The sequence below is a fragment of the Caenorhabditis remanei genome, chromosome III (assembly GCF_010183535.1).
Source record: "Caenorhabditis remanei strain PX506 chromosome III, whole genome shotgun sequence".
NCBI lineage: Eukaryota > Metazoa > Nematoda > Chromadorea > Rhabditida > Rhabditidae > Caenorhabditis > Caenorhabditis remanei.
Genome location: NC_071330.1, coordinates 12,940,304 through 12,953,220, shown reverse-complemented (window position 1 = coordinate 12,953,220; position 12,917 = coordinate 12,940,304). Strand labels below are relative to the sequence as shown.

Here is a 12,917-nt window from a genome sequence, read left to right as displayed (position 1 = left end):
GGAGGGTGAGCAAGGACTGTCCAGTGGAATGTAGCCAGGAGAGACTTGGTCGTCTTTGCGGTGTGTGGTCTTGCGTTGTCATGGAGGTAATGGACTCTGTGACCGTGTAGAGGGGAGGTTTTTAGTTTGGAATTCACTTTTAGTAATTGAGAAGAATAGTAGTCGGCGGTGATAGTTTTTCCCTCGGGAAGCGGTTCCCAATAAAGCGCTTCATGAACAGACCACCAGACGGAGAGCAATATTTTCTTAGGGTGTAACTCCTGTTTGACGACATCCTCTGGCTGTTTATCAGCATCAATTTCGTATAAGACCCACTTCTCGTCCGACGTAACCAAATGATCCAGACAGTTGAAATTAGGATGGAGGGTTAGAAGTTGCAGTGACATGTCCACTCGGCGCTCAAGGTCAAAGTTAGACAATTTGTGTGGTATCCATCTTCCCATTTTTTTCACCTTGCCAAGAGCTCCCAGTCCTCTTTCTACCGCAGAGTGAGTAGAGCCCATTACTGTTGCCAGTTCACAAATGGATTGAAATGGGTCACTTTCCACTACCTCCCGTAACTTGTCAATGTCGAACTCCACTGGTCTTCCAGAACGTGCTTCTTCGGTCAAAGAAAAATCATTATTTTTGAAACGATGGACCCAACGGCTAATTGTCTGCCGTTGAGGGGCATTACCCTTATAAACTTCAACCATACGTTCTTCAATCTCAGTGATCTTGGAGTTAGATAGAAACAAAAATAAAATCACATGACGAATATGAAGTCGGTCGGGGACAAAGATTGGTGCCGCGTTCATTGAGAGAAGGCAGCCAGAAGAAATGAATGTTACTGTTAATACACCCGACGTCTTATATAATGGAAAACATGCACTATTTGGTTTGATTCTTGCTCTCTGTCCTATAGCAGAAAAACAAAAATATGTTCGAAAACTTATGGGACAACCTAGTAGTTAGTCAGCAAATCGATTTAAACGCTATAATTCTCGTTCTCCTGGCACAAAAGGAGCCAGATGCAATTCTTAAAGGAAGACTGAAATGCCACATTGTTTATTTCAGATTCCGATACTTCAGACAATTCTATGGAATTTTCATCATGGGAGCATATGCTAAAAATCGCTCTAAACGCAATAATTCCCGTTCTCCTGACACAAAAGAATCCTTCGGGAAGAGTTTTTCAGCGCCGTCGTGTAGTCCTCTCGGATCACAACACCTCGACCGCCCGGTACAATATGGACGACAGTTGAAGAAAATGTAGTCCTCTCGGAAAAGATTATTGCTCAATTCCTCGTTTTTGTATGGGTACTCCAATAATCCACACTATTTCGACCGCATCGCATCGCAGCTGCGTCGCGGTCCCTACCTTCCTAGGAGATGACAGCTATGTAAATAAGGGTCTCGCAACGAACGGGCGTCTCGCGTGTATGTGTTCAACGTAAGAGAAGGACAGTCCCTTATTATTCATTGTCCCCTTGACTGCCTATCGGAATGGCTGGTCGACCCCCTTGTGTTCTGATTTTTTGAGAATTAATAATTGTATTCCTTTTTTATTGTCTATTGAATGGATTGAGATAAGGTAAGCTTAGACGTCTGAAAATTATAAATGCAGTCCTCCTTTAAGTTCTCAATTCTGGGACGAATGGACATGACACCTGATGTCATACTGAAAACAATGAAAGACAATAGTACCGAAGATCTACGGAAACTGGATGGTGTTCACATTGTTTCTACACGCCTACGATTCAAATCAGAATTCAAAATTCCTCAGGATGTCGTTTTGGAATTGTGGTCAGTACATAGCAGACTACTTTTTCTTCTTTTCGTCGCTGGTTTCCTTGGCAAAATTGGAGTTAACCAAGATGACAGAACAAGATCGTCATCAGTATATCCCTGAACATCCGGTTCCGCTGACGAATCCAAAAACGAATCCAAAAACAGAACGAATCAAGTTTGGCAAAGTGTCAGTGATTCGTTGATTGTTTATCGAAATCAAGAAAAGTATTTTGGTACTTTCAGTTACTGATGAGAAGTGATGGTTCAGAAGGTTATCTCTTCCTCGTAATCATGCTGAAGAACTTTTGGCTCAATAGGCAAAGAATGGTCCCTTTTAAGATGACGACGTCTTGTTAGATGAAGAAGAGAAGGTTTACGAAGAGGAAGAATATCCTGAAAACGGAGAAGGCGACGATTTCATGCAAGACGACATGCAGGAAGGTGGTGGAAATGGAGAGGACGACGAAGGAGATGACTTCGAAAACGAAAAAGACGAGAATGAAATTGAAGAAATGGACCAAAGAAACGAAGATGATTATGGGGAAAATAATGATGCTAATGAGGATGATGGTGAAGAAAACGGAATGGAAGAGGATCAATATGAAGAAAAAGTAGAAGAAGTAGAAGGGCCTGTTAATGAAAATGGATTTGAGGATTACGACCAGGATATTGGTAAGAACCTGAGTTAACAGGAAAGTTACAGTTATTATTAAAATTGCAGGCGATGAGATAGACCCCGTCACTACCACTTCTACTCCAGTGCTCCAATTCACGCTACCGAAGGACAAATTGAACAGATCACCACTCTGCTGCTATCTCCTTCCTCCCTATCTTCCTCTCCAACCGACCCCCCACTTCCCCAGTGTCCCCGGCCCGATCTCGCTCCAGTCCGAGAAAGTCGCCAAGAAAGAAGTCTTCAAAAAAAAATTATTGATAAGTTATTTTGTGCTGTTTATTTTAACCATCTGTTTATTTAACCATCCGAACTTTTTTTGTTTTATATTCGATCCGAATAAATATTAAGTTTAGCAACTCCGCACTGTTTTTTGAAGTATTCCTGGGCGTTTACTAAGCCTAGAGAAACAAGAAATTAACTAAGTGCAAAATCTTGGGACCTTTTTTCGTATCAATTTTAAGGCTCCATTCTTTGCGGTTGGGACCATTCTTTGCCTATTGAGCCGAACTTCTTGTTGGAGATTACATAAAAGGGAATGACCCTGAGTGAAACGCGAGATTCTCAGCGATGTTTTTACCAAAGATGGGCTATACCAAAACTAGAACAACACTGTATGTTTTAGTGGCAACAAACTCATTTCCAGCGAACAGTTTCATTTTTTTTGGTCGGGTCACTTTGAGACAATGTAACTTTGTTCATTTTGAAGGTTTTTATAAAATTCAAAATGTTATGGAAAGGTGAAGATGTGGGCTACAAAAAAGCTAAAGAACCTTTTCACCAAAACTGAAACCTGGAAAGATAGAAATCATAACGTGAACATTCAGGGACACTCAGGGTCCTGTTAGAAATTTTCAGTAAATTGAGGGTGATGGAGAACGGAACATTATTTTTGAATGCTCTCGTATTGTGCATCGTCTTGAGAGAGCAAAGTATTCTCTTGTTATTTTTTAAATTTTGTTTTATTTTCTTCCAATAAACTTTGGTGGTTGGTACAAACTGTTTGTTTTTTTTTGATTTCAGGTAAATTTTCAAAAAAGTGAGATCCGCTGAATAGTGGTTAAAAATAAGAGTTTCAAAAATAAATAACGCTTTTTGACTGATTGTGAGGCCCGGTTACTGTACTCTATAATGCTGATTCCACTTGTCCACGCGGAGTACACGACCAGCTCTGCAAGTGCGCTCCATTGAGAAAATTTCTGAAATCCTTTTCTTCTGTGAAAATAAAATAAAAAATGCGAAACCCATATATATTTATTGGTGTTTTCTCAGTGCAAAATCGTCGGGCGGGTTTGTATGTCTTCTTTTTTTTTGTTACAGGGATTGTTTCAAATGATATTATAGAATTGGGAGAGTGGGCGTGGAAACTGAGAGTGGGGGAGGGGCGGGGCTTATAAACGAATGACAACTATTAATAAGAACACAACGGACAAAAAAGGGGCGGGGCGGGGAGCCTTGGCACGGTGCCAAGTAATTTGTGTGAGCGAAATAGAAGAGGAAAATAACAAAAAAAAGAAAACAAGAAAAAAAATAAATTCGTGGGGTTTCCCGTTTTAAAAAATAGAAAAATATCCGTTTTAGATTGGGGTGTGTGGATGGATGGATGGGTGAATAGAAAAAAAAACGAAAAAAATTCAAACCAAAAAGTGGGCGGAGCCAAAAAAAGTGGGCGGAGCCAGAAATATGGGTAAATTGAGGAGAGAAAAGGAATTTTCATCTATGTACATGAAAATTTGCGAGATTTGGTCGAGAAGAGGGGAAAATCTACAAATCTACAAAATAGGAGAAGTGGGTGGGCGGAGCTTGCACATAAAGGGGCGTGGCTTATACATGGTCAAGTGTTAGGCACTCGACAAGAAGACAAAAGGGGGCGGAGCTTATAAATAATAATAATAAGGGGCGGAGTCAATGGAATCTACAGTAATCTAGGCTTTTGACGTCGCCACCGTCGCCGAAGCAGATGACGTGGGAGCATCAGAAGACGTTGTCGGTGGTGGTGGATCCGTCACGTCTTCTTCGTCGTCTTCATCAATTTCGACGCCTTCTGGAATGCTATTCGGTGGACTATCCGTCGAAATGCCTCCTTGAGATGTTCCAGACGCATTTCGAGATGGGGGACCGGCGGCGGCGGCCGGTGTAGTGGTGGCTGATGGTGGTTTTTGACATGGATCCAGGACGAGATATTTCAGAATATCCGATAGGGAGACGACGCCGACAACCTGCAAAAAATTTGATTTTCTTGTTGAAATTCGAGATTTTTCAATGTGAAAATCGGAAAAATCTGAAATTTTTAAGTCTGTCCGTCTGTCTGTGTATCCATATATCAGGATTTCCAAAATGTCTGGCGTGCCGTTGACGCGTCATTTCCGAATTCCTGAATTTCTTGGGAAATTCGAGATTTTTGTGCCGGAAAACGACCAAAAATTGCAATCTGGCGTGTCTTAGACGCGTTTTTCGACGGTTTCAAGACATCCGGACGATCGGATGCACAAATGAACTGGTATTTGATATCCATCTGTGTATCCATATATCCGGATGTCCAGAAAGTCTTCCGAATGTCTTTTTGTCGGCTGGCGCGCCGTTGACGCGTTTTATTGTCTGTCCTAATGTCTGTTCGTCCAGAAGTCCATTTTGAGTGATTGGCGCATCTCTGACGCGTTTCAGTTAGTAAAAACTAATCTGGCGCGCCTTCGACGCGAAAATATACTTTTTCCGGACATCCGGGTATCCACTGATACAGAAAGACGTCAGCTGTCGTGCCTCTGACGCCTTTTTATGTCTGTTTGTCCGGAAGTCCGGATGTCCTTAATCTCTCTCTCTCTCTAAATATCTGTCTGTATGTCTGTTTGTCCTGAAAACTGATGTCAAAATGGACAAATTTCAGATTATTTGTCTGTCTGGCGTGCCTCGGACGCTTTTTAAAGATATTTTTTGGGCTGATTCTGGACAATCAGACACACACCAACAGACCGTTTTTGGCTCAAAATTTGTGCTTTTTGTAGTCTGTCTGTGTGTCCGGATGTCCTAATCGCTCCCTAAATGTCTGTCTGTAGTGTCTGTTTGTCCACGTACTTTCTTATCCTGATCCGTGACAATCAATCGATGAACTTCCGCTTTGACGATGGCCTCGAGTACTTGGAACAACGAATCCGTCTCGATACAAGTCTGAACTCCTTCGAACCATTCGGAACGGTGTTTGAGTGCCTCTTGGACGGTACAATCCAACTTATCATACGAATTCTCAGCGGCCAGACTGATCACATCGAACTTTGCATAAATGTCGACGACACGGCCGTTCTCGTCGATCAACGGAAGGGCGGACACTCGATTCTTCAAGAATAATTCCAAGGCGTCGTGGATGGGCGTGTCGATGTGACAACACAGAATGTCTCCCCATGCACCGATTCCGAGTTCACGTGGAGTACACGACATGAATGATGGGCGGGGCAAGTCACGCATCTGCAAATATATGGATTGGATTGAGAAGAGGCTGGGGTGTCGTGGGCGCGTTTTTCGAAATTCGAGATTTTACAGAAAATAAATGAAATTTAGGGTGAAAAATTTGAGATTGTTTGTTGAAATCCGAGATTTTTGGGCCGAAAAACGACCAAAACGGCTCAAAATTGAATTCTGGCGTGTCTTAGGCGCGTTTTTCGTGGGCTAGAAGACATCCGGAAGATCGGATGTACAGATAGACTGATATCTGTCTATATGTCTGTGATTCCGGATGTCCGAAGGGTTCCATCTGGTGTACCTTTGACGCGTCTTGCTCGAAATGGACATCCGGGACAGACAGACACACAGATTGAGACATTCTGGATGTCCGGATGTCTTCTGGTGCGCCTTAGACGCGTTTTCAAATTTGGTACATCCGGACACAGAGATTATGTATCCAACTGTGTGTCTGCGTGTCCGGATGTCCAGATATCCGTAACTTTGATTATAAAAACTGTTCTCTGAACAATTTTTTTTCAAAATGGCAAAGCTGGTGCACCTTTGACGCGTTTTCAAAACATCGAATATCACAGTTTGGACATCCGGACACACAGATTACGGCGGCAAATGTTTGTCCGGATGTCCGATAAATTTGGGGCAATCTCAGAAAAAAAAGACAGTCTGGCGCTTTTTACACTTATACGGACACGGAGACACACAGACCGACAACAAGTTCGACGGAGGTTTTGGACATCTGGACACACAAATGACGGCTTCAATTCGTCTTTCTGTTTGTCCGCATGTCCGGATGTCCCCAGAGAGTCTGTCTGTGCGTCTGCTCGTTCAGAAAACCAAATTTCCCCCGTTTTGAGTGATTTTCAGCTTATTTTCAGCCGATTTCAGCCATTTTCAGTCACTTTCAGACGATTTTTGGTCATTTCCAACCATTTTTCGCCCCCCCCCCCCCCAAAAACTTACATAAAGCGACAAGAACTTCATAATTCGTTTGTGTGTGAGTATATACGTGATATTTCCAGTCTTTCTATCCAAAACTGGCAAACGGTGCACTTTCGATTCGCATAGAATCTCGACGGCTCGATGCAATGACTCATTCGGGTCGATGTAGACGAATGGGCGGAGCGTTCCGTCCATCTCGAATTGATCTCTCCAATGACTGATTTGTTGATCTTCGAGAGCTCGGATACGTTCGGCGTTGTCTCCTTTGTCGTAGTGTCTGCAAAAAAAGCGTGAGGATTTTAGAAGAATTCGCTCATGTTCAGAATGTTTGAAATGCGTCAAAGGCGCGCCAGACGAAAAGAAATTCAGAAAGACTTGCTTGTTAGGCGCGTTTTCGGACTTGTCTGGGGCGTCTTGGGCGCGTTTTTTTGACCAAAAAGGAGTTCCGCTTTCCTGAGCGATTATGCCTGTCTGGGGTACGTTTGGCGCTTTTTCATAGACTAGACATCGATTCCGGGCCTATCTGTGTTTCCGTAAGTCCGGATGTCCAACTATTTCATATGTCTGGTGCACTCTGGCGCGTTTTCAAGGCAAATATATGTCCTAGTAGGATTTTCAGATTTTTTCAAGATTCTTGCCCCTGGCGCGCAGTTGCCGCGTTGTGTATATATCATCCGGACGACCAGAATTTTTTTAATGCGTCAAACGCGCGCCAGTCGAGTCGTAAAGAAATTCAGAAATATACTCAAATATCTGAACATTGACCATTTGGAACAGTCTGGGGTGCGTTTGGCGCGTTTTTGACCAAAAACCTCAGGCTGGGGCGTCTTAGGCGCGTTTTAAGAGTTCACATCCGGATTGAAAAAAGCCTATCTCTGTTTCAGTAAGTCCGGATGTCCCTGGAACACCTCTGGCGCGTTTTTCAAGATTTTTAGCTGAAAGAGTCTGTGACTTGGCTGGGGCGTCTTAGGCGCGTCTTGAACCTGTCTGGGGCGTCTTAGGCGCGTTTTAAGAATTTACATCCGGATTGAAAAAAGTCGATCTGTGTGTCCGTAAATCCGGATGACCCTGGGGCACCATTGACGCGTTTTTCAGACAACTATCTGTTCGATGTTTTTCTCAAGATTCTGGCGCGCCGTTGCCGCATTATTTAACCAACTCACTTGCACAAAATCTTGATGAAATCGGTGATTGTGAGCATTCCGGTGAATCTCTGATTGTCGGTATCCCACAAAGGGGCGGCGCGTACTCCGTTATAGACGAGAGCGTAGAATGCTTTTCGGACGGGAAGATGAGTGTCGAATACGACCAATTTCGATGATGTCGGAATCAAATCGTAGCATTTGTGAGCTTTCATGAATAGAGAGTACACGGCGTCGTGGTTGTCTGAAAATAGAGATAATTGAAGAAAGGGGCGGTGATGAGGTGGGAGATGGGAAAGAGGGGGTATCTGAAAACTGATTAAGAGACAATGTCAGTATTTCTCGAATTGCCCATAGAACACATCGGCCAAACGCGATTAGCCTATTTGGTTTTTTGATATTATGGGTCCCTATGATGACCTTATGAAAAACCGTACAGTTTTTTAGGCTCCGCCCCCTTTGACATATAGAAAAAAATCGGGGGAGTGAAAAAATTAATTTTTTCCCTTCAACTGATATCTGAAAAAAAAGTTCAGAAATGAGTTTTAAACGTGTCTTTGAACATTTTTTGTGTTGACAATTTTTGAAAAATCTTTTGGCATCAATCAGAAAAATGGATTTTTGGAAAAAATGAACAGTTTTTTGCATACCCCCAAAATTTTTTTCATTAGGTTAAAAAAGTTTTTTATTGCAGTTTGATTGTCTTTAGACCGTCCAACTTTGTGCCAATTTTGATCGCGAAATTCCGCGACCTTTTTTTTCTATAAGCAAAAATGTGTGTTTTTTCACGAAATTTTCACGTACCCCCCTCCATGGTGAAAAAAGTGAAAGTCTGAAAATTTCAAGAAACTTTGTATATGAGTTTAACTAACAATAATTGATATGTTCACCGAGTATGAAAACATATAATGCTTCTCTTCTGAAGTTATGAGACCTCAAAAACTCAAAATCACTATTTTCAGATGGAGCAGTAAAAATCAGATATTTTTCAAACTTTCATCAATTTATTACTTCCAATATTATTTGATTTTGCATTTTACATAGGTTTTCATTAATTTTCTAAGAAAGAAAATTACCAGTCACGTTTTTCTCTGCTTGATGATTTTTGAACTTTTTGATATTTCTGTATCCTATCAATGTGGAGATGCCTGGAGTGCCAAAGTCTAAATACATTTTTATAAAAGTTCAGAATTAAAATATACTAGTAACCGAAATAAAAATATAGTCTAAAAACATCAGAAAACTACGTTGCAAAACAAGGAAGCATAATGACATTGCAACACTTTTTCACATTAATCACCGACTGTAAACTATTGAATTTTATGCTTATATCATTGCTATGTTATTTTTAATAGTAATGTCATTTTGCAATAATGTGGAATCTTGAGTTTGAACAATTTCACTGCCCAGAAAAAGTTCCCGTAGAAAGGATACATAAATATTAAAAAGTTCAAAAATCATCGAGCAGAGAAAAACGTGACTGATAATTTTCTTTCTCAGAAAATTAATGAAAACCTATGTAAAATGCAAAATCAAATAATATTGGAAGTAATAAATTGATGAAAGTTTGAAAAATATCTGATTTTTACTGCTCCATCTGAAAATAGTGATATTGCGTTTTTGAGGTCTCATAACTTCAGAAGAAATGTATTATATGGTTTCATACTTGGTGATCCTTTTAATTACTGTTAGGTGAAGTTATATACGAAGTTTCCTAAAATATTGAGACTTTCACTTTTTTCACCATGGAGGGGGGGTACGTGAAAATTTCGTGAAAAAACACACACTTTTGCTTATAGAAAAAAAAGGTCGCGGAATTTCGGGATAAAAATTGGCACAAAGTTGGACGGTCTAAAGACAATCAAACTGCAATAAAAAACTTTTTCAACCTAATGAAAAAAATGTTGGGGGTATGCAAAAAACTGTTCATTTTTTCCAAAAATCCATTTTTTCTGATTGATGCCAAAAGATTTTTCAAAAATTGTCAACACAAAAAATGTTCAAAGACACGTTTAAAACTCATTTCTGAACTTTTTTTTCAGATATCAGTTGAAGGGAAAAAATTAATTTTTTCACTCCCCCGATTTTTTTCTATATGTCAAAGGGGGCGGAGCCTAAAAAGCTGTACGGTTTTTTCATACGGTCATCATAGGGACCCATAATATCAAAAAACCAAATAGGCTAATCGCGTTTGGCCGATGTGTTCTATGGGCTGTTGGCCTTTGGTTGATCACTAGAGAAAGTGTCTCTTAATGTCTGAAAATTCTGAGAGAAAACCTCAAAAATTCCAAGAATTTTCGCTGAAATTTGTACCTAGAAACCTAAATATTGACCATCAAGGGTCCCACCACGAAAACTACAGTAATCCAGTTTAAAGACGCATACCGTAACCCTACTTAGTCATGATTATACTTTTCTAGAAGCTCTAGACTTGGGTGGCCTAGATTTGGTATTCTAGGCCACCAAGGGTGAATTTCTATGCTTCCTATAATAAAATCACTATAAAAATGATGTTTTTGCTCGAAAACATCGGATAAGACAGCTATTTTTGGATTTATGTGATAAATATATTAAAAATTGTCTATTTCTGTCTTAAAAACACTCATTTTTTAAGAAAAAATATTTTCAGCGAGCTTTTTCTCAAATTTCGCTCAAAATCGTTGAGAATCAATCACAAAGTTGACTGAAAATCTCAAAAAACTCCTAAAATTTCAGTAAAACAGCTCTAATTCTCACAAAAATTGCAATTTTCATCTCTAATTTTCGAATTTTCGAATAAAAAATGGATGAAATTCGGAAAAATCCGATTTCTCCTCTATTTTTCTATCAAAATCGCTCATTTTCAATGATTGTTAAAGCTATTTTCAGCTAGTTTGGCTTAAATTTCGCTCAAAATGGTTGAGAATAAATCAAAATTGACCTAAAAAGTATCTTTTTCTGTAATTTCATGCTGAAAATCTCTCAAAATTCCATGAAATTTCAGCAAAAATAGCTCTAATCTTGATAAAAACCGTAATTTTCAGCTCTAATTTTCAAATTTCAGAGAAATCTCATTTCTTCTCGATTTTTGGCTCAAAATCAATAACAGGTCTAAAAATTGTCTATTTTCCCTAATTTTTTGCTCAAAATCTTTCAAAATTCATTAAAATTTCCTAAAACTCTGACAAAAACCGTAATTTTCAGCTCTATTTTTTTGCTCAAAATCGCTCATTTTCCATAATTTTTTAGCCAATTTCCAGCTCCACACAATTCCAAACCATCTGCATACCAAAGAAAATGGCGTTAATATCCGACACAGTGGTGCCGCCAATCGACATCGAATCGAACGATGAGAATAGTGACGCCTGTAAAAGGGATTCAGATGAGAGATCAACTAACCAGATTCAGAAGTATGCCACGTGTAAAAATCAAAGACCGGATCCGAGAGTGGCGCTTTGATGACTCCGTTCCCAGCACCCGGAGATATCCGTAGTGATGACATCGAGTTGGCGTGTTTCCTGGGGACACGGAATATGATAACTGGGGGTTTCGGTGCCGCCGGTGGCTCCGATCCCATTTTCAGATGACGTGACCGTATCTCATCAGCCAAATCTTGCAATTTCGTATGCGACGTGTTGCCGACACGTGATTTTCCATAGTGTCCAGAGGCGGGCAGTGACTTCACCGTATCATAATTATCTTGGGTGAAGTCTTCGTCCTCCTCCTCTTCACCGTCAACTTCATTAATCGTCTCCGCGTCTTTCGCCCGACGCTTTGTGCTCCGTCCGAATAGAGTTCGACGGAGTGTCCCAGTGGCTTTTGTCTTCGCCGATTTGAAGAATCCACTCTTCTTTGGGGGCTTCGAAGTGGGCGGAGCTGTCGTCGGCTCCTCGTCGACAGAGATGACGAGATCGCCGATTGGTGGATGATGATGTGAATTTCCATTATTATTATTATTATTTGATGAAGAAGATGATCCGCCAGTCGAAATTCCAGGTGATGGTGAATTCCGTTTGGCGACCATCTGGATACGAAAACGCTCCAGGACTAGAGAAGAAGTGCCACGAGAGCGAGAGGAGGTAGATCACAGAATCCGTAGAAGACGTGGTGAGAGAGGTAGAAGAAGAAGAAGTGATTCAAGTTGTACCGTGTGCTGCGACAAATATTTGATGCGACATCAACTAGAGGAGGAGGTTTCTGAATTCATAAGTTGAGATATGGAAGAGAGAGACGCAGAGAGAGAGAGAGACGCAGAGAGAAGATCGGAGACAGTTTTTGTTAGAAACTTCGAAATTTCAGTTTTTGAAACTAAAAAAAAAGGAGAAATTGAGTTTTTTTTCCAAATTTTAGAAAAAAATCTTACCATTTCTGGAAAAACAGACACACAGAGGTTTTTCAGTAAAAAACTTGGAATTTTTTTTGCAAAAAAAAAAGTGAATTTCAGTGATATTTGAAAAAAAAAAACCGACAGAAATGTTCCGTCTGTGTATCCAAACATCCAGATGTCCACATTTCCTCGGAAACGCGTCAAAGGAGCGCTAGACTGATCCCTAAACTCAAAATTTCAATGAAATACGAGTCTATCTGTGTCTCCGAAAATCCAGATATCCGCAATTCCATCAAAAACGCGTCAAAGGCGCACCAGATGGATCTAGAAATATCCTAAAGACATCTAGACTCTCAGATGCACAGATAGACTGTCTGTCTGTCCGGATGCCCCGTTTGAGCAAAACGTGTCAAAGGTACGCCAGATCAACGGCCAATGACATCCGGACTCCCAGACACACAGACAGATATCAATCTGTGCAGCCGATCGTCGAAAAACGCGTCTAAGACACGCCAGAATGCAATTTTTAGCCGTTTTCCGGCACAAAAATCTCGAATTTCAACAAGAAAATCTCAATTTTCTCAATTTTCCGCGGGTGAAAAAAGGTCAAAAATCATGTGAGTTGGTTGACCAA

The 12,917-nt window shown here is 40.6% G+C and overlaps 2 protein-coding genes across 2 annotated transcripts; one reads left to right on the top strand and one right to left on the bottom strand.

The window, feature by feature from the left end:
* Positions 1–1,766: 1,766 nt before the first annotated feature.
* GCK72_011111 (uncharacterized protein) lies at positions 1,767–4,531 on the top strand (the record flags this gene model as incomplete). The annotated part of the gene is made up of 4 exons (XM_053728226.1): positions 1,767–1,785; positions 2,110–2,442; positions 2,492–2,682; positions 4,373–4,531. The coding sequence occupies 4 exons, from the start codon at positions 1,767–1,769 to the stop codon at positions 4,529–4,531; spliced, it is 702 nt and encodes a 233-aa protein (XP_053587803.1).
* On the bottom strand, positions 4,369–11,980 carry GCK72_011110 (uncharacterized protein; the record flags this gene model as incomplete). The annotated part of the gene is made up of 5 exons (XM_053728225.1): positions 4,369–4,662; positions 5,516–5,902; positions 6,857–7,112; positions 7,999–8,221; positions 11,356–11,980. 5 exons carry the CDS (start codon positions 11,978–11,980, stop codon positions 4,369–4,371), a joined length of 1,785 nt encoding a protein of 594 aa, XP_053587802.1.
* Positions 11,981–12,917: the final 937 nt, after the last annotated feature.